Raw genomic sequence first — 27325 nt, 5'->3', positions numbered from 1 at the left:
TATATATATGGTTACATTGGAAATTGTACTGGCAACGTTGGTAATTGGTGGTACAAATGGTCGTTGCGTGTCATACATCTCGACTGTTGAACCAACGTGATTGGTCACGTTGGCCATACCCGCCAAAGTTAGCATTGTGGAACGCACTTTTCTGTTCTTTATTTTATCAGATTTTCTTTCTTCATGAACATGAGTGAAGGAAGAGCAAGAGGTGAACAGGACCAATGTAGTGGCGATGTTTATACATACATAAACGCAGGCGTACGTACACCGTCGTGAATGAATACACGACCGAATGGAATGGTACTATTTTTGGACGGGTATGCATTGTTATGATTGCTCGTATTACTGGCCGTCGATTGTTGCCGCATGTAACGGGCGCGCGACGGCAGCTATTGTTCTAAGAACAACGCGTAGCGGTTGTGCCAATGCCCTAGCACGTATTCGGTATTACGAAACGAATAACGACGACGAGTTGATGTCATGTCGCCAGCAAAATAGATGTGTATTTTCGACTGGAGTGAGATAGAGAGCAAAATACGGCTGACAACTGCGTAATAGCACGGCCAGGAGTCGTCCTTTCTAGATAATCGATGACAGCTCAGATATCGTGGGGAGTTCGTAACGGCCAGTTGTGTCGATTTGTTGATGTGGGTAACCAGTCGCAAACCGTTAAGATCACTGGTGAGCAGTCCATCTTTTTCCTTGAGTCTGCCCTTCCGTCTTTTGGGGACTTGGCTAACAGCTATCGCTGTTACTAACGCTAATGACAGTCCCGTTTCTGTTTCACGAACGGCACTTGCTGATGGAATTGCTGTTTAAGCAACGATAAATTTAAGGCGTTAATTGCGCATCCGTTCGTGCATTCATCGTCGTCAACGCTGCAGCGGGATAGAATAGCTAGGGCAATAAAAATGCTGCTTATAAAAATTACCATTGCTATATCAATAAGGCGTGATGCACCATGGAGCGTCGTGACGCGTTACCACATTGACGATCACGACTGTTGTCGAATATTGTGGTCCCACCCCGAGAGGGCAACCACAGCCGTGAAAGGCGGGGTCCATAAAGCCTACGGTCTCAATGTCGTTGCTGTTGATGTTCAAAGCGCGTAACCAGTAGGATAAAAGGATCTTATATGGAGGCTTCTACGGCCTCATCCTCGCACTGATATCCAATGGCTCTACAACACTTTCTACCTATTTATTGTATAACTGCGTATTTTTGAACTGGGCAAAGGCGAATGCTCAGTGAAAGTTCTGTCTGGACTGTCCAATCGAAAATCATCCGTACTCTGCAACAAAAGCTGAGATATCTGTCACACTGTGACACCCGCCCGTGCACTATTGGCGACGCTATTCGCTGAATTCATTGAATAGAATGGGGTACATTACCTTAGCGTGTTACTTCACGTACCCTATTGTGCCTAATTGCAGCATCTTGCCGCCGGTAAGTACGTATCATTCGGAATAGCTGCGGCCCACATATTTTCGAGATTGTGCCGACTGAGCTCACGTACGCAATGCAGAACATTGCTACATGCAAAATTCGAAGCTATTGCCAAGGTCAGTGGGTACAGCGCCAGCCGACCGAGACGCAAGCCATTTGACCAGAACTTAGATAAATACCATGTTGGTATTTATGCCCAACTCTTAATCAAAGGTAAACATCAGGTGGAATTAATTATATTCAAATTATTCACACTTTTTATGGTGTGGTTTTTGTGACTGTGCGTACTAGTGCAACAGAAAAAAAAAAACAAAAGGGGTAAAAATAGTCTAATCTTAATTTACTTTCGTTTGTTCTGAATGTTTCTCGACGACATTTGCAGTCCGCGGTTTGTGATCAGAGTTAGGGTATTATCGATGATTGTTAGGTACTACAAAGTGATGAAAGTTACGAAAATGCAATAGATTATTTAACGAAAAGCCGCGTCGAACTATGCTGGGTCATAAAAAATAACATTTGATCGATATCTGCATGATTAGGTCTGCGGTAAAGAAATAGTAGCCTAGTAACTAGATCTAATTCGTTGTAGCATATCATAGTAAATACTGGATTTGTCACGCAATTGTCTTTGCAAAGCCGTTTGGTACGTAAAGTCAGTTTACGTTGTGTCCGTAAAAGTGATGACTGCTTGTGAAGAGATAAGATGCTGAAACCGAAAATACGATTATGATTAGGCGTTCGGTTACACGTTACTAAGAGAAAACAAACTCTGCTGAGGCAGAAAGTCGTCTTGTACGCGAAGTCACTGATCTAGATTCATTCCAATACGATGCTTCACAGGCGAGGCGGGCCGGGCAGATAGACGAACATTAGGCTGAAATGAAGTGCCCGACCAATTGAATCTGCGGTCTTCACGCTTTGTTTGTTGGATCGACTTGAGGTTTAGTCGACTATACTTCGAATGACTGTAATAAAAGCACGAATCATCAGGCATGCGCTAAATAGCAAACTTTCTCGTTTCTAAGACGTGTAGTAAGCGCGCTTGCCATATATTCATAATATGAGATTTTTCGATACCACTTACTTAAGAAATGATCCTATTCAGCGTACATCTGTTTAGCATAAAATGAAAGATGGCTAACCACAACAAAATCGCCATATGTTAGTTGCAAACGTCTGATTGGGTTGATTTAGCAGCGGGTTGCGTCTTTTTCGCATTGCTACATAAAGTAGTGATCACTAAATAGCTTTCGCAAAAAGATATGACCAATATTAAAAGCAACCGCTTTCTACTTAATGATCTCCGCCGTATTACGAAAGCACTATATTACTTTTATTATTTCGGCTACTACATTTTGCATGTTTCGTTTCTTGACGTGGAACTACATAAGGGAAGTTCATAGTCTAGTTGCTACTGTCTCCAAGCTAGCTATCGAACTAAATGAGCATTCTAGTCGCAAAAGGCACTGACAAAGCCCGAAGATATATTGTGGGCTCCCAACATGGTGAACCTTTTTCAGTCGACCCGTAGTCCACGGCAGAATGGGTCCAGCAGTTCCAAATTGCAGTGAACCAGGCGACCGCGCCGCGGGTCGTTTTCGATGGTAGAAAGTAGGAAAAAGTCAATCACAGCTTGTTCCATTTATCAAAGATTGCGTTGCATCTCATCTATATAATCATGATGTATCAAAGACGCACCTAATCCAATGCATAATAGACAGGGTTCTCATGTGCATGATAGTAGCTTTTACCAGGTGCACCAAATTCACATAACGTAAGGTATTGTATATCGTTCAACTGAACAGGACTGCTGTCGTGACAAAAAAGGATTTAGGATCTTTTCGGGGTCAAATTCGGCTTCAATTTGTCTTGCGCAAACATGTCGAATCTCCCTGTACAGTTCCGCAATACTTACTGATTCACCATCATTCAGAAATATAGATCCTATCAAATACAGTCAGTAAGGTCGAGTGGCGAAAGCATTGGATAGATAGTCGGAATAGCATCAGTCAGCGGGTCCCAGAATTATAACAAAATGTTTCAAAGGGCAGGGAAATCTAGTTTTCTATTTTTGTTAGTTTTCTTTTGCAGAACTAGCTTGACCTGAGATTTCATATATGGGAGTGACTGTGTAGCTATCACAAAATATTAGCGATAATAACCCGAATCACCTGTGGCCACGGAGAGATTAGTCATGCTCGTCGCGGCCTTTGGGTGGGTCGTAGATAGACGACGTACATTGTTGTGCAATGGGTCACGCTGATGATATTGTTTATGTTTGACTGTTGTATCTTGTTGGGTGCTGTTTTGTTGGTCTGATGACGCTCATTTGCATGGATGCGAATTTGCAACTTTTGCACCGACAAAGGTCCCCGTCGGCGGTAGACAGCCAGCGTAAATTTTATGACGGTAAGAGGCCAATATCTCGTAGCTGCCTCTTTATGACAACCACCGGTTTGTTCCTCTCTTGGACTTTTTTTTTTGGTGCTGGGCTTACAATAACTATTGCCGTCAATGTCATTTAAGGCGAGTCATTTAAGTTGGGCTTATTATACCCCAGAAGTTCACTTGTCGTCAGCTGTCACGGCGACTTTTGCTGTTACTGGTTTTCGTGAGCTTTCGATCTGAGGCCTGTTTATTACGCTTTGTTGTTGGTCTATAAAACTACTATATATATCTTATGTTCGCAGCGTGGCATCTAAACATATTATTTACATAGCCAAACAACAGCAACTAATATTGAAGCTAACAACATTGGATAACGCAGTCACTAGAAAACATCTGTATAATCACCAATTATTAAAGAAGAATATATATTAGTGTGAAGACTCTTGACTAGAGCATACCTCCAAATCGAGTATTCAATTACTATTATATATAAAATTACTATTATTCAATTACGAGTTAACCTAATAAAAATCTTCACCGACACGGTCATGTGGCCAGTGTTGTATTGTGAGTTACTCTATTTCAAAGTAACGATGGTCTTGCTTCTATTCACCAGAGACGCTACTAGACGGTTGTACGTCAAGGGCTATTGTATCGTACATCTTAGCTTATTCTTGGATGGAACTATTCACTGGTCGCCATAAGATACCTTTTGGGCAACAATTGTGAAAATTAGCTATAATCCGATTGACCGATCGATTTCCAGCCTTTTCGGTGGCTTTAATTTGACACTGTAGAAACGAAACTTCGATGTCTAACGACAACTAATATACTATGTTAGGCTGGGGCTTTTAAAAGAAAGAAAGACACTCTTCGCGTACCATGAAGACTGAAGGCTATGAAACATGAAAGAATGCTGAATATCTCGCTACAGCACTTAAAGCTCCAAGCCTGGTTCTATTCAATAAGATTTTTATCATTCTATGTAAATGTTGCAAAGGTGGAACTTATCAGGGGATGTCTGACGACTTTTTGTCGCTCGTTCGTAGAAGAGAGATAGTCAGATCATATACGATTTATATGAGCTGGGCTCGTTTTACAAAACTCTAAATATAATATCAGGCAGAAACTTCCTTTCGATGGAATTCTCGACGTCGCTATTCCGTGACAAACTATCCTAGTCGAAAGAAATATGTTTGTCAAACTTTTTTACACGATAAAGGGCACTCTATAAAATGGTTTTGCTTTTGTGTTTTTTTAACTAGTTTATTACTTTTTTACACGATAAAGGACACTTTATAAAGCGGTTTTGCTTTTGTATTTTTTTTTTTTACTAGTTTATTGAATTTAATCGCATGAACTGATTTTACAAACCGACGACACATCTGGGATCGCCTTTTGCGACGACGTTGTTTGTTTCGTTCGATTTCTATGAGACCTCTCTATACGTACGTTAACTTCTTTCATAACTCAGATGACCCCTTCAAAGTTTTGTCTGAAACAGTTTTCGGACATCGGATAGTGACAACGAAGTGAGTGACATATTTCAATTTTGACAAATAGAGAAGTGTATTTTATGACCAGTTTGTTTTATTGTATTTTTCAAAGACCCAGAGGTTATTGAAAAGCTGAAAGGTGAAAGGGGACGAAATCGTTGCCTGACAAATGTCATGTACAAACAAGCCTTGTAGATGTCTGGCGTAGGCTAAGCTTTAATGTGATTATTCAATAACGGTCTGACGAAAGCTGATCTCAGTCGATAATTAACCAATATTTTTGACTGGCTCAATAGTCTGCGGATATCTAAGCCAATTGGCCTATTTCTCCTCATCGCAAACTGACCTAACTAGAGTCGGAATCAGTCTAGGCGAAGCTCAAGTTGAAGAAGGACTCTGTTGATGGCGAGAGCTCGTTCCTTTCATTAACCGCAAGCTTTAAAATATGTAGTGCATGTTTAAACCCCTTCCAGTGAAGCAGCCATAGATTAGCAACTGCAGAAGTAGGCCACTCCTTTCTAAACTATGTCGTATTTTTTTTGTGAAACTTCTTTCTACTTTTTTGTGAAACCTGGATCTAGGTTGTCTACCGCTGTGACGTCTCAGAATAGTCTTAGGAAAGTTTAGCGGGCATGGCAAAGCGGACAATAATGAGGCATAGCAGATATAAATCAAGGTCCGTTCACGATCCGTTTTACATATAAATGCATTATGTTTTAGTGTTGTTACCTTGGGTCAAGCGAAGTTGCATACAAAATAGCTGTTGCTTGGGGTCCACAAATTCTTTATATCTGTGTCGATCGTTCAGAATACGTCGTTATGAAAGGTTGTACTTGTTCTATTTGGTTTTTCTTATCTTCAAGATAATTCTTGCTCTAGTGTTCTTCCGCTGGCCGCTTGATTGACAGAAACCAGCGCATAACTTGGACGTAAAAAGCATTTCCATAGCTCCTACACTACCTTTATTCTCGTTTTCATTACACATGCATGTTTTCCACCAGTATAAATACTACATATTTGAAGAATATCTATTTTTGTATCTATTAGATTAGTTGACAAGCTTCGTCCGTAAATGTACGGCACAGTCGGCTCTTGGCAATCTGGCAGGCAATCTGAGAAGCTGCGTTCCATTTTGCAGCAATGCCAAATCAGGAAGGTAATGCTTAACTTTGATTTCGGTCCATAGGAAGTCAAAACTTCGTTGCATTGGCTTCAACTACGGCTCACACTTGAGCAATAACAAGTAGATACAAATTTATTGTCTGTTTGGTCGTATAAACGCAAATAAGTAGCCGCGTCAAGGGTTACGTTTACCCATGTTGTGACCTTTTCACGGCGCGATTGAACCTTTGAACTATTGTCAGCAGAAAAACACGAAGACCTCAGCTAAAAACGATCTGGTCCCGTTTTTCTCTTTGATACACCAGCTCCGTATTCAACACTGTATTCAGACTAGTAATTAGTATGCCCCGATAACGGGGTGGCAGTTCGTTGTATTGAAGACAATCGCATATTTATTGTTAAAATTTGGGGAAGTAAATGTTTCTGCGTTGGTGTGTTTTCCTATCAGGAATTGTACAAAGGCCAACGCTCAATTTTTCTTCGCATCGATACGCCTCCTTTCCTCCCTTCATACTGGCACATTAACGAACTGGGTTGAATTAGACTGACTACGACATTTCATTTCGGTCATTTTTGTAACGTTTTTTTTAGCGAAAAATAGCGGACGAACGTAGCTACAGACGAAACAATATCGATATCACAGCCAGAAAAAATATTTTTAAAAAAATGTTCAATAATCAACAAGGGATTCACTCTTCTATCTGTTGATAATTATTATTTTTGAATGCATTCGCACGTGGGTCATACAGTGAGTGAAAAAAACTATTCCGATTTTTTGAGAATTAAATTTTTACAGACGAGTATTGAACCAATAATACGTTAATGCAATATTTGTTTTTTTTCCAAAACCGTCCAAGAGTGGTCATCTTTACGTTACACAAATGCAGCATTTTTTCAAAAAAATACAAAAAAAAACCATTTTTTTTCTACTTATGAGATATCTATAAACGGGTATATTCGTAGATGACATTCGTTTTTGGGTAAAACGTGCGAGTTTGTTCGCCAGTATGCAAGTGCAAAAAAGGGCATCATCCTATATATACGTAGGGATTGAACTAGGCGAATACCATGAGCGGGTTCCTTGCTTGCGCTACCAGTATGAAAGATTGTTTTGGGTCCGCTAGAGGGCCACATAAGCGACTCGATCGACTAAGTTGCTGTATTAGAGGAATTAGCAGCACTCGGCCTGTCCCCGCCAAATGTTCGAAAATACAGTACCGTATTGGAACCGTAATAATCAACCATAATGCAAAAGGCCGATTCGCTGAGGTGGACTATGTTACTTTTATTACAGTTTGATGAACGGTTATTAACCAGTAATTCATATAATACGAATTCATATAACATAATACGAAGTAACTTTAAGGAAAAGCTGGTGATTATGAACTATACTATACTTTCGGGTTTAATTTCCTAGACACGGTCTATTACTTACTACGATTCTCAGGTAAATTAACGATATGTAATTCGTTATAATAATTATAGTAAACATTAAATTCTTCGCTTATCTGTAAGATCTCTAAATGTAGTGCTTTTCTGCAATAATACTCATACATTATTTTAAGTTGCAGATAGCAATTCGTTCTGTTTCATAGATTAAATTAGCATTAACAATTCGTTTTGGAGCTGAACTACAGTACAGAGCGACACTCAATTCGACGTAGAGTGAAAAAAATCTTTAGTTAATTGGTAAAAAAAAGGTCGTGCGGTGCCGCTATAAACTGAAAGATCAGACGAAGAATAGGCACATCTATCGGACGGACGCGGAGATGCAGCCTGGCTTTATTAGCACGCCCTGTAATTAACAGCTTGATTTAGCTGACTAGCCCATAATATTTCCCTTAGCTGACTTACACGATGTAACAGTGCCCTCAGCTGACTTACACGATGTAACAGTGCCCTCAGCTGATTTTACAGCCTCCTATAGAACTCCAATATTTAGCTTTTATTATTATTTCATTCAAATCTATAGGTGAAAACACGCAACATTGTACGGACCACGATGGCTACGGAACAGCGGTCGTTTTCGTCCCTTCGTGAGGAGATGGAATACTACAAGGCAAGGCTTGAAGAGACGCAAACGGAGTTCGAGGAATTTCAGCAGGGATCGCGAGTATGTCTTGCCTAAAGCTGAAGAACGAGCTTGGAGGCCCCTTAAAAACTAACCTAGGATCATTATCTAGTAACTCATAGATTATTTGCACCAAAATTCCAGCAAACGTGGTAACAAACCAGACTCTAACAAAAATAGATAGACAGGACATCCTGTCTTAACTCATAAATCAGTTGCGTATAATTCCTTAATTCTGTTGGTATTTATCATTTTTTCCGCTCTAGGAGTTAGAGACAGAAATGGAAGCTCAGCTGGGCTTGCTGGAAAAAGAAAATGTCGAGTTAAAGCGAAACCTTCATAAGGTCGAAATTGAAAGGGACGTATACGCCGAAAAGTTAGCCTTTGGTACCAACCAACTTAAAGACCAGGTATTAACAAGAAATATTTATTAATTATTACGCTATTGCTCAACGGTTGTTCCTTACTAGCATTTTTTTAATACCAAAAAAAGCAAATAGTTCGAACTTTACATCCGGTACTATTTCACAGTTGTCGTATGTTAGTACCACAAGAATAACTTTCTTTACCCAGACAAACTTGATACCACCTCAGCTTACTAAGCGGTACTTGAATGAGTGCGCAATATGTACTCTTACATGAGTTACATACCGGCCTTGCAGTTAGCTATCATACCAAATCAATGCCATCGAAACACGGAAGCCGGCTGCATGTTTGCCGATGTCAAGCAATAACATTTGCTAAATTACTGCTTTTTTTTTCACATGATTCTTACCCTCAGCTGGAAACTTTGGAAAAGGAATTACTGGAGGAACGCGACGTGAATGAGCGGCTTATTCAACAGATTCGCGAGCTGGAACAGGACAACGACGATCTGGAACGGGCCAAAAGAGTATTGGCAGCCTCTCTTGAGGAGTTTGAAACACGGTTAGAGTCGACCTCATACGCACTCGTAACGGTGCATACAACAAAATAACCTTTGATTTGATAGCCCTTTCTTCAGTTGATAATGATTTTCTAGTCACTGTCTAATTAAGCAGTAGCAAGAACGGATGTTCATTCTGTATACTGCTAGCTTACGGGCGGTGCTTCGGCCCTTGGTCGTTTTTTTGAATAAGCGGTGAGTGGTAATAGGATTTTCTTCAGGCATAACCATCTCCGTGGATTTATCTTGTAGATAATACATTCTCATGTAACTTCGTGGTCTGAAAGATTGCATTCATGAGTAGGTGTTTTATGATGCTTTCTGTCATTTGATTAATTCTTGTTATCGTTCCGTGAAATCCACATTTGTAAAGGAATTATTCTGGAAACAAAATTTTGGTAAGCATTACCTAGTTACTAATGGCTATTTCTCTCGTTTCCTATCCCAGGTACCATTCATGCATCATTAGAGGCCAACTGGCTATCATTACCTCGTTGACATCAGTTGCTATTCTATGATGTTTCAAATCTAGTTGTAAACACACACACACACACAGTGTGTATTGGACAATATTCGCTAGCAACACCCAAAGACAAGCTTTATATCTGGTATATTGTGTACTTCCTAATATACGACTAAAATTACAGAGTTAATCACGCTATTGAAAGAAACGCTTTCCTGGAAAGCGAACTTGACGAAAAGAACGAACTTCAGTGTCTCGTCCAACGCCTAAAGGTAAGTGTCTAAACTCAGATGTGTCAATTGTACGACCCGTACAACAGTATCTTTGTGAAATACATACTGACATATTGTCCAGATGTTGGCAGTGTACGTAGCCCCATAAGAAAAATCCCTATAAAACCATCGATAATATTAAACAGATGCGAGTGTGGCATCAATATGCACATGTTGCGAAAAATATGAGCATTGTGGAGGCACTGGGGCAAGATTAGTAACGAGAAGCAGTTCATATAACACTAGCTTGCGTTTCTTTTTCTTACCTCGTTATGACTGATACGATTTATTAGGATGAGGTCAGTGATCTGAAGCGTGATGCGGTTGTACGGAATCGTCAGGAGCGGAATGGCTCTATAGGGAGTAACGTGGCGGGTGGCACACCCGGTCTTCCCAACCTCGCCGGAAGCCCAAGTTTTCACAATCATCAGCAGCGAAAAAAGTGAGTCTTTCTTTAGACAATCAATTTTCTCATGTTCAGCTAGCATATAACGTGACGCAAAGTTATCTAACGGACTTGCTTTTAGCCTACATACTGCTTTCTAAAATGGACAGATGCTGCCAACATCAACAGGACAGATGCTTTAGGATAAATTTTATTCATTTTCGACTTTTCAAGTTAACCAGCGAAAACTAAAATTAGTATACAGTATATTGAAAGACAACCAAGGTTGTCTTATATCTATATATATATTATATATATATATATATATATTGCGTTATTATCTTTAGGTTTTTACATCATCTATACCCCATTTTATATCAATAGATTCTTTCACGTCATCCATAATAACGTCGGAAAAGACAGATATCTACACGAGGCTAATTTTTGTTCACATCGGTTGAATCTGTACTTAATACTTATTTAATTTAGCGGTTTAGCAGTTGCTTCAGAACGGATATTCGTAACTTTTGTTTCATCAAGAATTGGGCCCTCAGAGCGGCACATCGAGGACATCGATCACTACCATTGTGTTGATTTGTTGTTTGAAAAATTGGGTAAAAAGAAAAACATCGTTTGTTTATTTTTCTTAAAATATTTTGTGTTCTTGTTTGTTTTTCTCTTCTTTTCCTTTATATTGTCGTTCGGTTCGATTTGATGATTCAACTTTATTGAATCCTTTAGCAGCAGGACGTCGTTGGCGTGCTGTAACGTGAGTCGCAACATTTGAGTACATGACGGTGAGGGTCTATCGGAAAGCTGCACTCACCCCTCCTTTTTCCCTATGTTTTTAGATAATTATTTGGGGTCTTGAATCATTTTGTCTCTAGAGCACAGTATGAATATTACCGCTGGCCAAGTTTTGGCTTAGCTTTACCCTATATTCTATAGGGTTCAAGAACGCATTGCGGGTCGTCGTTGCGTTCTTGAGTTGACAATTCTGCCAGTTTGCCAGTATCAACTGCTGAAAGGCGACAATCACGATCAATATTTGATTGATGAGTTGGGATAATATATGGCAATCGAAAATCCCTTGCACTATGGTAACTAATTTCTTGCACGAATGTCCGACAATATGGATGAAACAAAGTCTTTTGCTTTATTCGGTAGTAATTGTGCTAAATGAAACGTGTCACCTATGTCGTTCTGTGTATATACAATGTAACTTATTATTTTGTGGCTTCTCTGTGAGTCAAGATCCAAGGAACCTGGTTTTAATATCGCTATTGCTAGAGACGCTAAATGAGAACACCAAAACGTATAAACTTGTGGTCTCAAGCTTTGGGTTTACCTTTAATGTGATCACACGAGGTCTATACGACCTATGTTGATAGTCGGGTTAAGTATATCAAGCTGTTCTCATAGATCATAAAAACGTCCTGTTCTTTCCGGCACCTATCTAGTTAAGTGCATATATTCACTTGATGGTATCTAATACAACAAAGTTCTAACAATAAAACAGAATGTAATTTTTAATTTCGACTAATGATCGCTTCGTGTCTCACATTAACATCAACTGTCATATAACTGTACTTGCAAAACAACTTGATGTTTCTTTGTTACGTGCCCTAGGTCACTAGCGGCCTCCTCCCAACGTGGTTCTGCGGAGGATGTTCTCGGCCCCGGGACAACAAAGGAGCACGCGGTCCTCTTTTCCGCGGCGGAGCACCAAGTCAGCTCCCTACCCCCATACGGCGGGCACCCGCCTCCCCAGGGATCTCAAAACCTGCAAGGTCACCAGCGAAGATCGACCATCAACCCGCACAGCAGGACAAACGCCCTCAACATCGTCAACGACCTGCTCAAGAGGGTCGGGGTAGGTTTCGGTTTGGAGGGAATTCGCTCCTTGTAGAACTTTACCATAGATTTGTTTTCTTTGAAAATTAATCTAACCTAGTAAACTCACAAAGGCTAGTATAAATTGAAATGAATGAGGGCCGAACAAAAACAAAAACACATGTCAAGTTAAGCACGTTGCGAGCTAATGAATGAGTTCTTAAACTAGTGCATCCATTAATTTACCGATGTCCGTATCTTATCGGGGCACTCGGTCGGTGGCCTTTTTTCTAAAGACTATATGCAGTCTATTTACTAGATAAGCACTGACCTTAATGGCTGCTCTATAAGATTTGTGTGAATGCCTTAAAGTGCTTTGTTGAGTGACCAGTGTGTGTAAAAACAAATCTGCGTACTGATATTTCCGCATACATTTCAGGAGCTGGAAACTAAGATGGCGACAGCCCAGTTTTGCATGTAATTAAACAACTACCACCCGCTGATATATTGTGGAGATTTGCTTCTAGCACGTTTCATATTTGGTCGCTATCAAGTGAGTACAACAAATCCCACAGATTCGTGAAGTGACAAGTATAGATATTATAGAGCATTTTTTAAATATGAGCCTGCAAAATCCATTTTTTGGTGGTGGTGGTGGTGGTGGTGGCGATGCGAATGCCAGGCCTGTCCAAACCGGCCATTGCCACCTATTGAAAGTAGGACAAATTTTGGATGATTGAATAAAGAGCACAGACGGCTGCTAACAACAAACTGGTTCTGAGGCAGTCGCTATCGTTGACCATATTACTAGTACGGTTGCTCTAGCAGTAGCCGACTTAGTATATCCGAATGCTCTCCGATACCAAGACACCAAAGGTGAAGTGCGCATGGCATTCATATATTTATGGTCATCGGTCAAAAGTCTCGAAGTAAGTAACCATTGTCATCATTTCTATTTATTTTTCTCTATGAAAATCGCTTAGATAGCTAAGTCATTAAAATTAGTACAAAACCAAATGCTTGTTACGTGCTCTATCTCAGTGTCCACTTAGTATCCGTGTATATTTATGACACCTAGTCATTTATACATTAAATGTATGTCTGTGTGTGCTCGTATGTTGGAGAATGTGTATGTAGCAAAAAAAAAAAAACGTCTTGCAAGTAGTCGGAATGAAATTACTATAAAAGCAGGCGACAGTGCTACATCTTCTTGTGACAATACCTCGCCAATTAAATTCGTTTTTTCATTACATCCACAATGCGTACATCGGGTGAACCAGAGATCGCCGTGCCGTGGTAGTTAGAAATTAACAGTTTTGCAAAAAAACTTATCGATACGGTCCGAATTGTACGGGGACATTTCGTTTACGCTGTACATAATAGCAAACCCTGGTAAACCCATGATTTCTCCTTAAAGTGTAGTCATATCGATCACCTTGATCGATAGGTTCCAATGATTTAACATTTGACTGTGATTTAATCTCATTATGTATATTACGCCGTGGGCGACTAATAACCAGCGCAATAACGTGTGCTTATTTAGACAAAACAAAATCATAACATCACTATACGAGGAATAATTATTTCGATTCTATTATAATTTAGTATGAGTTCTTCTGAAATAGGAACTACTCGTCTGCATTCTGTTACAGTTGATTAAAGAATTTATTTAGCAGTCCGTTAGTTTATTTTTCGAAGATATGTTAGTCTATGCCGTACTAACTGGTGCACGTTATTTATGTTTATATCAATTTATATATATATGTTTAACGATGAGGGCATATTGGATGTGGTAGGCTATCTAAAATAATGAAACAATAGTTCTTGAAATGAACACAGTAGATAGCAAAATAAAAAATGAATAAATAAAAATAAATAACTATAAGATTCATCAAACCTTGCTTATTTCATTCATTGTGGATTTTCACTGCTCTCTCTCTCTCTCTCTCTCTCTCTATATATATATATATATATATATATATATATATGTATACATATATATTGCTTACCATCCTCAACAAACGAATATATTCGAACTTCGGTGATTTTTCGAAAGGAGCGAAGGTTTGTAAAGTGATTAGGAAAGTAGAGGTTTTTTCGAACTTGTCGTTAGTGTGGAGGCTTATAGAAAGGAGTCGAATTTTACAAGTGATTATTGTATAGCGGGAAAAGGCATTCAGCTAAAAGTAGGAACTCTGTGTATTCCTTTAGTGCGATTTCGATGAGCCTTCACTATAAGTTAAAATCAAGTTTGCGACAACTGCCAATTGGATGGATTAAAGATCTTTGTTTTTTCTTTTACGCCTCATTCTGGAGTTTTGTCTTTGTTTGCACGAAATACAGCCCTTATCATAACGTCTGCTTATGCCTTGCAAAGATTAAGTTGAGTTTGCCGAAGATTCTGTTCTAGGCACTCCCAGTAAATTGCTAGTACTAGCTTTCAATTCAAGGAAGAATGGCGTTTTCGAGATAAATTTCAGCGGAAATAATTACCCCTGAACATTTCTTTTCCCGTCTCACACAGCGATCTTATTATATTTAATTGGCCCGACTCGTAACAGAACAGACGTTTTCGGAATCGTCACGTTATTACATGTCAGGTTTTTATTCAGTACGTACCTTTAATGTCCCGACACGAAAGATTAATCTCGGTCAGTTAATTAAGGTAAGATTCGGGTATGTGCTGTTATTCAGAGTAAGAGTTCACTTTGTTTTAAACAGTTTAAATCATTTGATCTGTTAACGAAATGAAGAAAAACAGAATCAAGATCAAAATTTAACAGCCTACAAAATATCCACCATTCTGTCGCATTATATTCCTGCTTTTTTAGCTTCTGTCTTCGTCTCACTTTCGCACGAATCTCTGCTTCCCTTTCGCCTAAGGATGTATTTTCGCTAACCTTCAATAGATGGAGCTCCTCGATGGAAAAGCCCGCTCACAATCCCGATAACGTAACAACAGAGGCGCCCACGAAAGACGATAACGATAGAAAAAAAAACATGAATGGATGCAGTGGCTGCAAAATGGACGACGAGACGCTCTGAAAAAGTAGACAATGGACTACAGTCACTTGAAGTCACAAAGAGTTAAGGTAAGCGTCTAACTGCTACGAACAAAATCATCAGATGCATTAGTATCAGCAGCGATAGCACTGGACGTAAAACTCGAGGTATTCAATTTTAGCAATGACAACGACCGCGAAGGCTCATGAGCTGGTGGTGTAGCTGCCCCAAAAGCAGGCCAGGGCGACGCATGCACGACGTAAGCAGATCGAGAAACAGTGGCTGCTAGAAAAAACAAAGCTGTAATTAGCTCAAGGTACCCGTCGGCGCCATTATCGAATCCTTGCATTGACGGACATGACGGGTGCCTGTGGAGTCAACTTGTACCTGGCGGCTGAGTCTGGTCCTACCTTTACAGCAACATTAGCACTGCTAGCATGAATCGCTACTACATCGAACAGAGCCAGTGGTGCAGTACATCGCTTCTGGGCCACTGCTGAACGCTGGTAGTAAAGCGTCCCCAGCGATTAGCAACGTAATCGAAAGCAACGACGAAGGCAAAGAACGACGGCGACTATGGTGATGATGAGGGCATTCCTCTCTGGCCAGAAGTAGAGATTATTAGCTTTATATTACGGGACAGTAACAAACAATTTATAAGCGAGTGATGTATATAGTGACAAAAACCACACGCGTTTTACTAGATTTCCTCGAATGAAAAGGAGTCTGCTTTCGATGGGAAGAACGAAGCGCAATTCATCATTGGTCCAGTAAATCCTGCGGCGACTGCGTCATGGGCGGTTTGGTGATAATTAAATGAGAAAAACACCGTTTGATTGTGCAACACTTGAGAAGACGTGCGATTACTTTTCAAGGTAATCTTAAGATAACATGGAAAAATCAATCGAAAAAGCGTTACAAAGGCTCTTTTTTAATTCTTCTTAAGATTATTTTATTAATTAATTCATTTGAACATTAATTTTACGAGTATTTGCAAGTGTACTGCATAACTGCGATCTAATGACGTGGTTTTATATTTTAATGGTGGTCTCCCTTAATCTCACTCGTAGCGGACCCATAAGAAAGGCTGTACTTGGTACTTCTATTGTAGCATATAATAAACCAATTGTAGTATTCTTAAATACAAGTATGTTAAGCGTCAATAATAAAAACCGGCATCAGCGAACCATACCAACTGTCCTCTATGATTTTTTTGATCAGATTTCTTCTTATTATTATAGCCAGTGGTTCGAGAGCTGCGGATTATATAGCAGTACTATATTTTCAAATATCTTCTAATTCGCTGTTTTCTTTACTGGACTCGTCCGTAGTCAACCATACACGCTCTGCTGCGTCCGGTTGGTCATAGGAGGGAGCCCCACAACGTTCATATAATAGTGGTTTTATTTGAGGTCTCATAAGAGAAACAGACTCTGTTTGTTGTGTCAAAGAAAAACTAGCTCCTTAACGGAGTACGGTTAGTCTAAGAGTACCGCCCAAGAGCGGAAAAGGTAAACATGGAAGCAGCTTAACTTCTAGCAAGACGACCCCAAACGTTGCGCTCGTCTACAAAAGAAGCGTCCGATTTTAGGACAATTCATGAATAATTGGAACGCTTCAGCAACAAAATTGCTGTGCGTATAATTTTTTATGACCGTGACGCGAACCGTTACGCGAGTTGTCAAAGCCAGCCCCGCAGCTAGCTGCTTGCTATATTTAAAACGTCGCAAATGCCCTGTTGCGTCTATTTGTTTCGCTTTATCGTATTCGTTCTGCAAATAATAACTACAACTACATCGGTTTATGCCATTTTAGGCAAGCATAACAAATTTCACGAGCTCTGAATTGGTCTTTTCTCTTTATTCAACCAGCAGGCAGGTAGATGAGGGTGAGTCCTTGCCGCACAGATGAGGTAACACGTCACGAGGCAGCGGTGGCAGCTTCAACAGCAGCGCTAATATAGCTAACGTCGTTGACAATATGACGGTGATTTGTCGACTCACCGCTACTTGGCATCTCAGACTACCCCGGCTAAAACTAGGAGCCAGTACGGTGGAATAACGGACGGTCGTTCCATCAGTTGGGAATACGACAGAACTGATAGACAAATAAACGGCCTTAGGACGCCAGTTTTACCAGGTGCGAAAAATACGTCGGAAATGTTGTTGTGTATACCTGTTTGGCCTTAACAACGGGAATGTATAAACAGGACTATACTGTCTATCTAAACCGCTAGTCCGCTTGCCTAAAGCTGTTACAAAGAAACCGTGCGTTTTTGTTCGTCTGTTAAACCGTTGGATATTTTCTTGCACTGTGGAGGTTTCAATTGGTACTGTTAATGTGTATCTTAGCTATAATTGATTTACTGCAATATTTGTTTTATATGTAAGGAATCAGAGTTGTGATAGCGAGTCAGCTGTCGCAAAAAACTTTATCGCTAATATGAAAACTGTTAGGAGCGCGGATTGTCGTTTTAAAAGGGCCGGCTTGTAAATTCATGGTATAACGCCTTTGTATATGTGCACAGTTAGGAAAGGTTTTTATTGAACCGTTAAAATACAAGGAACAAACATGAACACTCAAAATGAAACTCGAGTGCTTTGAAGAGGGCCGCTAGTATAGGCGGGTCGTTATCAGATTCTTATGCGGGACCGATGCGTTGATCGAGAGAAACAGGCGAAATCTCTGCTTGTTCCAGCTGCTCACCCGTAAAATAATCCCTTTTTTAAATCAAACATGTATAGATATTATACGTTAGGGGAAGGTAGCTGAATTAGCCTTAAGAAAAATGCTACTGCTATGTTGTGCCGTTGATACACACATCCACGTTTCAGGCCTCAGCCTTATAACAAGCGAGTAACGACCGTTTTGTCATACGTATATTTCTGCGTGGATAGTCATATGATTGCACTTGTCCTATTTACGAGTTATTTGAATCCTGTCGAGGGCAAAGGGAGTGACAAAACCTCTCTTCTTTGTTCCGCAACTGCCAAGCCAGTTCCGACGCGTATGGATAAATTGACATATAGAGCTAGATAAGAAAGACATGAACTAAACGAAACGACAGCGAACAGAACACCACCATCGGTCCCGAAATGGCCTGAACAGATGCTGCTTCATTATGACCACTGGGTGTGTGTTTGAGTAAAAGCGGCTGTCGACCTCTGTATAGTCGTTGTAATGGCGGACGTACCATTTTGTGGTGCCTTACAGGGAACTGATCGTTTGTTTCACAGTTCTCCTATCACTAGGACGAGTTTATCGAGAAAGGAGAAAAGTTAGGAGAAATCAAGATAAAAAGGAATTGAACTGCGCAACAACCCACGGGGATTTTCGTCAGCAATAGTAGCGTTTTACTTTCGTTTTTGGGCATTTACTATTTCTTTTGTGTAGTTTCGCTGCCACTGCTATTGCCGCTCCTAGCAGGTACCATCGCTTTTCAGTGGTCCTTCTAGGCCATCATTCGGCACTCACTCGCTGTCCTTTCGCTTCAGCCCGCCAATTTCGTCCAAAAATGTTAGTAGCGCTGAGTAGTAAGCAAAGTTGTTTTGTTCCTTGTTGTCCTGACTGACTTCTCTTTGTGTTGTTGCTGCTGCTGCTGCACAAATGAAAAATCTATTTTAGTTTCTCATTTATACCTTCGGAATCAACGCCTAGGTTTCTCGATAGATAGATAACAGTTTGTGTTGCGTAGGCGAAGTTATACCTCAATCAGTAGGTCGTCGAAATACCCCATTCGGATTCGGAGTCTGCGTGTATCCGGAAATCAAAAAGTAATCTTTTTGCTGAGACTCGCAATATTGCTTTTTTGGTAAAATGTGGAATCTCTCGAGTTTGGAAACTCATCCTCATGCTGCAGAGCCATCATGGAGTGTGCTATTTATAATTTACTTGTAAAATATTTTGTAGTCATTTTCGGCAATCGTTTGCATCTATCGCACTAGTAATAGGTATTAAATTGAGCTCTGAAGTCCTTATTCTGCTCTGAGTGTCACAGTATTAGGACAGAGGGGGAGGGGTGTGTGTGTATGTGTGTGTGTGTGTGCATGTGTGTGTGTGTGTCTGTGTATGTGTTCAAGTTGTTAGTTTTACGCCTTTTCTAATATATGTGTATGTATATATATATATATATATATAATATAGATATATTATATATGTGTATATATAATATAGATATATTATCGAATAGAATAATAATGATCCTTGTATTAGCTCTGGCCCATGTTTTACGGCAGAAGTACGTTCAAACTCGAGTCAAATCGAACATAATTAGCAATTATCCATACGTATAACATAATATGTCGCCTGTCTTTGTGTGGTAAAGATCTTTTATACTTCCAGCTCAAGGCACAGCTTCAGCGTACTACATATAGTGCTTTTATTAAGTCAATTCCACGTCTATGGCTTTTACTCCATTTGTTTCATTGTTTTACATAGTAGTAAATAACACTCTAACTTTCTACCCTATTTAGCACTATCTTTCTTGTACTGTTTTCTAACCCCGTCTACGGTACAGGTCTCTCTGCGCCCCTGTAAATAGCACATTTAAGGGAGCGATTGCCTTGTGACCCCACTTAGGTGGGGTAGTAGTCTACGGTGAGCCGATCCACGCTTCCATCTACGTGATGAATAAATTGACTGATGTGGGCTGTGTCGTACTTTGCCGACGTATGTAAAACGCAGTTTGACTTTTTTTTAACTTCGGTTTGCAGTAGTCTTATTTTAATGTATCTAGCATTTGTCTCTGGCGACAATATCGGCCACATATGGCTCAGTGAATGAATATAACCTGTTTATCAGCTAAGCAAAAATGGTTCGAAAGGTTTTCCTGTTGCTTCCTATTAAGGTTTTGCATAGCGTAGAACGTTTTCAAATTTAAATAGTAAGATATGATAATATTTAAGTTGAGCTTTCTATTAATGATTTTAATTTTTCCATAAAAAGCAGCTTCACATAGATGAAGGCTATCATACACCCTATGTCATTCATATATCGCATGGAGCTGAAGGAACTACTTGAAATGAATTTTAAGTCTGCGGGTTGCAAAAGTCGGAACAGAAAAGAAAAATGCGCAGAACTTCCTTGACAGATTAGTTATGTGAAAATTGACTAGGTCAGAGAGCCTTGTATATATTCGCTGCGTACATTGGCTGTGACCGTCGTCACAGAATACAAATCAGACCATTAGCGAATACCCATTGGAAAGCTTCATTACTTGTTTCTAATTCAATTGACTTTTGTGACAAGTTCAAAAATTGACAAGTGTACACATGTGGACGTCCATCTTGGTTCTTATGAAACTCAAAAATTAAACAATTCTATTTTACAAAAAAAAACATCATAAAATATTCAACGGTATTTATAAAATCGACTTTTTTATCACTAGGATTATATAGTACTATGGTTTGTTTATCAGCTTGTGGCTTTTAGCACTCCTTGGCAGGCTGACAGCCTTGTTTATTGTTGCCGGAGGTATTTACGAACACTTCATACCGTTTTGGCTGAATTGACTAAATTACACGCGATGGACCTGTTAAGCTGGGCGCACCCGCATGTCGTAATGGATGAAAATAGATTTGAATGAAATGTCTGGTTCCTTAATTATTCTGATACGAGGAAGAACTCAGGTCGTTCCGGTTCCAAACGGTGCCGGTAAGCAAACGAGCTTCGCGCCGGAACAAATCTTGACAGGTAAACTTCGAAGTACGGAAACTCTATTTGACGGACAAGGAAGTAAGCCGTTCGTGAGGGGCTCATTTATGGATAGCATGGGTCTAAAGCTGGATGCATCGGATTAGCCTCTAAGCATCCTTTATGAGCATGAAGACTACGGCGTTATTGCGTTTTTATAGCGTTGTTCTTCCTACCTAAAAGGTAAAGATTGTTTCAGCCTTAGTCATCTATCAAAAGAAAAAGATTAGTTAGCCCCATCGACAGGAATTTGTTTAAATGGTACAGTGTACTAGCTGGAGTGTTAATAGTAGTCTCATAAACATCCGTGCACTCCTATAGTCAATCATACGGCTTTTTTTACGTAGGTCGAATATACAGATACATATATATATATATATATATATATATATATATATGTAATAACTTTTGTAATAAGTCGTGCGTAATTTTTTCAGTCATGACCACTGTCATTCGGATTTTGGGCGCAATTTTGAGAAGTTAAGCAGATATTTCGAAAGGAGTAACTTAAAACATTTTGCCTAGTTAAAAAGCCTTTATCTCACATGTGGCGCTACACACATCGCTATAGTACTATGTGAAATTTTTCTAAAAGTTGAGCGTCTTTATTACGTTCATGGTGTTGAATAACAGATCACCTTCTATAAAGAGGCAAGATACATGGCGTAGCAAACGGTAGTCGTACAATCAAGGAAGCTCTGCTTTGTTTATAAAAAGACGCTTCTGGTTTTCAATTAGACGTCAAAGAATGAGATTGAGCATTAAACACAAAGGTAAAATTCGTTTCACCTAGATAATATTAACTCCGTCTAGGCAGAGAAATTGCACCTTCAATGAAAGTAAGCGGCTTTTTATATATAAGATTATTGTATTATAGCTGTTTGTGTATAGCCTCAACGATGGGTTCGAACAAGGTTTTGTTTTTGTCAGCCGCCTCTGCCAAGGAAGCCAAAGAGAGGGAGAACGAAGATTAAACAACTCATTGTCGTATAATATGTTTAGGTTGTCCCTGAGCCCTTGGTCGTTGTAAGTCGTCCCTAAGTCCTCGGTCCGCTGTAACGGCGCCTCGGCGCCCAGAACAATTGCAACTGGAGGCAGGCCGTTAGGTGATCGATAATAGACCGTATATCTATTCCAGACAATATGTTGCTTCGATTACTGCTGCAGCGACTTCTGCTTTGTCTGGTGCTGTGCTCACTTCCCGGTCACCTTAGTCAGTTAATTACTCTGTCAGCGAGTCTTCACGCAAAAGAAGAGTCAGAGACGCAGTAAACTTAACATCCCGTGAAGGAAGCCTCTTTGGGCCGTTTTTCATTTTCGAATCTGTTGGCGATTTTGCTAACTAAAAAGCGGTAAGCTATTTCACCCGTCGATATTTACACCGCTCCGGTTTGTTCAGGAAGCTAGGTTGAGTATGAAAAACATTTTTACAATGATAGTAATAGTATTGATCGGAAAGCGTCACCTCAGAACGTACCTGCCAACCGCTCCTCACTAAGGTATAGAAGCATCGATTAGTTTTATAGGGTAAACAGTTGATTGAGATCAATAGCCAAACTGGTTATGACAGTATACGGCCAGATGATTACCACTTACGCTAGGTTATTTACGTCGGACACAATTAATTGGTGCGAACTATAATGTATTGGATTGAAGTGAGTATACTGGAATACTTCGAATCTCTGCGTCCGACACTGCCAAGAGGCATTGCGGAATGTGCCACGGCGGGTTTCGAGTTCAGACCATTATGTATCCATTCCTATGTTTAGTAGATAAACACGTTACCACAGGACTATTATAGACACAGGTGTGAGCCTACGCGTTCGAAAGTACGACTCGTCATTTCTTTCTATTCCGTAATAGAACACTCTAACATACTGAATACATATTTGATGATAGCGGCGCTTTCCTTAACTCTCGCATCATCAATGAAGATCCCACATGGGGTAAGTATTGAAGACGGGCATTTGGATCAATTTTACAATCGCCTTGCAGAAAAATTTTGACTTCGCATTTCAGTATCGGTCTTACTATTTGAATATATATGCTCACGAGAGCGTCGTTTCCACCGTTAACCCTTACATTTTAAATCAAAATGCCAATAGAGTAGATATTTATTCATTCATTCTAAATTCAGTGATGGTTTCCTTGGGTATTATTTTTGTTGTGGATTTTCGTGTCGGCATATGGGGACCTGTTTAGATATTTCGAAAGCCCTGATAGAGAGATTGGTAACAGCGGAAATTGCCGGTTTCGGGTAATCGCCAAAATTTAAAATTTCGGCGGGAGTTCATTTAACCTAGAGCTATTGCACAATTGCTGATCTTCGCTTATATTCAAGAAATAAACTTTCTCGCCTCTGCCATGAACAGTCTGTGGTTCTGTTCTACAACTAACCCGTTTTCTTCTAGTGTAGAGGCTCAAGCGTAAAGTCATGTCCCCTATGACGAACAAACAAACCGCTCAAAAAGCGTGTCCCTTTTAGGGCGGTAGTCGCCTGGCAACATAGAGCCCAGAGTACGCGAATAGCCCAAGGGAACTTATAAATCATTCATCGAGAAATTTGCCCCACTAAATTAAATGAATTACCTGGTTTGGTCTTAAAAAACAACATAGCATTTCTGGGCGCTGTATTGGCAAAAATTTCGCTAATTTAGAGAAAAAACAACTAGGTGAGTAAATTTTTAATTGACTTAGAAGACTAGATGAAAAAGCTTCAGCATTACTCCAAGGTAAATGCCCTAACGGGACAATGCGGCAGAGTTTGAATGTTGGATTATGCCTATGTTTTGTCATAATAGAAAGATTTACACTTTTATTCGGAATAAAATAAATATAATACTGATCTTATATAAATATGTAAAACTATGCTGTCCCATTTGCACAATATAAGCCTAGTAGAATAGCAAAATAAGTTGTTGCGTATATATGCCTTTGGTCAGAGTAAGACATGTACATAAAGCTAGGCATAGAAAAAAGTGTACATTTAGGTGGGTAGCATCACACTCAGGGAAACAGACCAACTAAAGCCCCGAAACGTTACCATGGCAAAATGTCTTCTGATGATGACGTTTTTAAGCTTGAAGTCTTTTTATACCTGCTCAACTGTTCGGGACTGTCGACGATCAATATAGACACCTATTTGGCATGAATGCGAAACGGCAAAGTAAAGCTTGTGAGCTAATCCCAGTCACCCAGGGTCGGTCGGAACCAGCATATATATACTGTGACAAGGCGTGATTAAATATCAACGTTATAGAGGTTATATTTAATACACAAGAGCCATCAAAGACTTACGAGACTCTCTCATATGTTCAAAACAATTAAATAGACGCTTTTAATACTGCCTCTTGCAGGTTTATGGCTCAAGCTTGTAAAGAGTGAAAATTTTTATAAATGGGTTTTCAATAGGGATAATTAATGCCTCTAGGTTTGGGCATGGCGACGTCATCAAGCCATGTCCAACAAGCAGATTCTACGCCATTCCAGATAAGAGCCTTCGAGCCACTAGCACACGTCTTGGTTATACAATATTTCTGTTATGACAGCCGCAAGTTTGACATGATATCATGTTAATTTGTGAGGTTTTTTATACAAGGTGTGAAATAAATATAATAAAATTTGTATTTTAATATCTTCATCCGTTCATCAATGGTAAGAGAACGGAGCTTCTATGATGCGTGCTTCATTTCATGTTCTGGCAAGACGCATTTCGAAAAGTACCAAGCATCAGGGATATCTATTGATTTCGTAGCGATTACAGAGCTAGTCTGTGTCGCAGTTCGCTTGCACAGCCCTACAATGTACAACTCAAACATGAAGGGCAGACGCCGAGTGTAAATTTGTACATACAACGGGTAGAAAGATAGTCCAATAGTTGACTCTGTGAAAATATCACAGCCATTGAAAAACCAAACCTACGATGGGCAAACGGGTCGATTAATCTCGCGATAAATACGCGCGCAGTCCTTTGCAAGCCAAGCGAAAAAAGTAACTCATTAACGCTTTATATTCGTCTATTTATAGCAATGGACGTTTTATGTGCAGGACGGTGAAACTCAAGGACGCTGAAATATGACATCGGTTATGATTTGAGTAATGGATTACACCATAGAAGACTTTGTACCTGACTTGGCTCTTTCGAAGCGAAGAGATAGGCCGTATCAAGTGGCAGGCCGATTATATATTTGTTGCATAAAATGAACGTCTTTTTAGCGTGGCGAAAAATTCGTTTCTGACTTAGAACTTTAGTTATGGTAGGGCAAAGGCTTGTCGTCCTGAACTACGAGCGTATAAAATTTCATGGAAATATATGAAAATATTCGCTTTTAGGGTATATCATCGTTTTCAGCAGAGGATCAAAGTTGAACCTTTTCCAAATGGTCAGCGTGATGGAGAAGATTCTCCCGCTGGAATCGATCACTACGAAATAAATACAGATTTCATCAATAGCTAATTATCTATATAATAACGCCAGTAGCTTATGAAACAAACATTTTAGGTTACTAACAGCTAAATTTTACTACGGCCCCAAGGCAAATGTTTTCCTGGTCTTACCCTTCAGGTTCGTGTCCTATATAAGGGGTGTCTCGAATCCAAAAAGCGACCGGAAGTTTCTTGAGTGAAACGATTTACCCAATAGGAAACACGAAGTTGGTTTGAATGATTAATGTTTTGTGATAGACGTCAATCGTCACATGAGCTAAAACCAGCCGCGTTTTGCTCGACTGACCTCTTCCATGATGGGTGCGAACATATTAGTCAATCTTTTCCACAAAATTACTTACAGAAACTTACTGTATCGTAAGCTACGCTTATGCAATCGTTGTTTACATACAGTGTGCGTATTGCTATTGTTAATCGATAGATGTCGACTAACACAGACACACACACACACACACACACATATGTGTTAAGAAAACTTTTCTTTCAATTTAACAACTTTTAGATGAGCGACAGGTAACTTGCTTTCATGCATTTCCGCCACGTTATCTATCCATCAAATAAATAAACCTTTCGAGTTCTACTTCGCGTACTTCAGTCGTTAAGCATTGTTTCACCAGTATTGAAACTAGGTTATCACATGTCCCTAAGTTTAATAGGCAAACACGGTATTACTGCAGCATCATGAGATATATTTACAAGTACAAAGCAACACGTTTCACATGTTGGGAGTTATATACCCGTGTGTCATTTTGAACGCCGAAGTTCACTATAAATTAAGTAGAAACCTAATCTATGTTTATATATATATATATCTGCATAGAAAACTGCTATCCAAATTAATTACTTATTTATAATAACATTCATTCGTAAATTACATCCGTTTTTGTTAAAAAAAAAAAAGCTTGCACGTGTCAACATAGATCTACCTAGCCCTGACCACCCAATCTCAAAATACTGGAACTGAGTGTCAATTTTTAACCTTTAAAGTGATACCATCCTTTCACCTCCCCGACACTCAATGGTCAGCCAATGTAGCGTTGCTCTGGTGGAAACTAGCTGACTAAGTGATAAATAAGCCGCAATACTGATGCTGTTGGTTAGGTTGCTGATCGCTTCCGTGACCGCTTTTCGCCCGTTGCGTCGACGTAGGATTTCCTCTCGGTGCTTTTGACGCACGTAGCCCCTTTGCAGTCTATCAATTAACGTTGTGCGGGTGTTGGCCGCTACCGCTACTGCGCTAAGACAAGACCGCTACCGTGTCTGCAAGGATCGATGTTACGAGTGGTCGTGTAGGGAGTAAAGAATCCAGCACGTATTGTCCTCAACGCATCCTTGACACGACCTGTAGCCTTCAACCGGTCAACCTGAAATGGGGCCTTCCGCGTTTTGCTGATTTGACTCGTGTGCTAGATTAAATAGATATGACACATTCACATGTAGATTGTTGATATATTCTCTAAACTGATGAAGCGTTAAGGCAAATTAATATGTATCTGCGTTAGGCGTGACTTTTGCCAAACAGCGCCGCGCCAGTTGCAGAATCTATACAAAAAATTGTTCGTATTCGTTAGCATAAAGGCGTGCTGTAACACGTTAGGCACATTTGTTAAAGCAATAGTTTTCATAGAAATGTACATTTGTATATTTGATAACATATCAGCGTTGAGGTCCATTTGTAGCTGATGGTGCGGCACTGTTTTCAAGTGTGGGAAAGAACTGATAACCCTAGTTTATAAATAAAACTAACACGTTTCGCAAGGAAAAAAGTTCGTCCTATAAGA

At 39.8% G+C, this 27325-nt stretch overlaps 1 protein-coding gene and 1 long non-coding RNA gene across 21 annotated transcripts in view; one reads left to right on the top strand and one right to left on the bottom strand.

Moving 5' to 3' along the window:
- Positions 1-27325, top strand: part of LOC111248453 (nuclear distribution protein nudE-like 1) — a 47714-nt gene that overhangs the window by 1368 nt on the left and 19021 nt on the right. Inside the window, exons 1-10 of one of the 16 annotated variants that reach the window (XM_086978924.1) lie at positions 1483-1662; positions 8428-8568; positions 8793-8936; positions 9308-9453; positions 10099-10186; positions 10480-10628; positions 12201-12444; positions 12844-12957; positions 15314-15496; positions 15589-16598. In XM_086978924.1, the coding sequence (XP_086835050.1) occupies positions 8458-8568; positions 8793-8936; positions 9308-9453; positions 10099-10186; positions 10480-10628; positions 12201-12444; positions 12844-12885 (924 nt within the window). In that variant the 5' untranslated portion in view covers positions 1483-1662; positions 8428-8457 and the 3' untranslated portion in view covers positions 12886-12957; positions 15314-15496; positions 15589-16598. Of the gene's footprint in view, positions 1-1482; positions 1663-8427; positions 8569-8792; positions 8937-9307; positions 9454-10098; positions 10187-10479; positions 10629-11312; positions 11341-12200; positions 12445-12843; positions 14301-15235; positions 15497-15588; positions 16599-17278; positions 17504-19923; positions 20090-27325 lie in introns of those variants that run through there. The other 15 variants (XM_086978863.1, XM_086978857.1, XM_086978912.1 and 12 more) reach the window with 15 other exon arrangements.
- Positions 13531-27325, bottom strand: part of LOC111248474 (uncharacterized) — a 66083-nt gene continuing 52288 nt past the window's right edge. For 3 of the 5 annotated variants that reach the window (XR_015320168.1, XR_015320162.1, XR_002672576.2), the window contains one exon: positions 13531-26908. This is a non-coding gene — a long non-coding RNA (uncharacterized LOC111248474). Of the gene's footprint in view, positions 26951-27325 lie in introns of all 5 variants that reach the window. The other 2 variants (XR_015320180.1, XR_015320164.1) reach the window with 1 other exon arrangement.

The sequence above is a fragment of the Varroa destructor genome, unplaced genomic scaffold (assembly GCF_002443255.2).
Source record: "Varroa destructor unplaced genomic scaffold, Vdes_3.0 BEIS01000001.1, whole genome shotgun sequence".
In the NCBI taxonomy this organism is placed as follows: domain Eukaryota; kingdom Metazoa; phylum Arthropoda; class Arachnida; order Mesostigmata; family Varroidae; genus Varroa; species Varroa destructor.
This window is presented reverse-complemented; position numbering and strand designations above follow the sequence as displayed.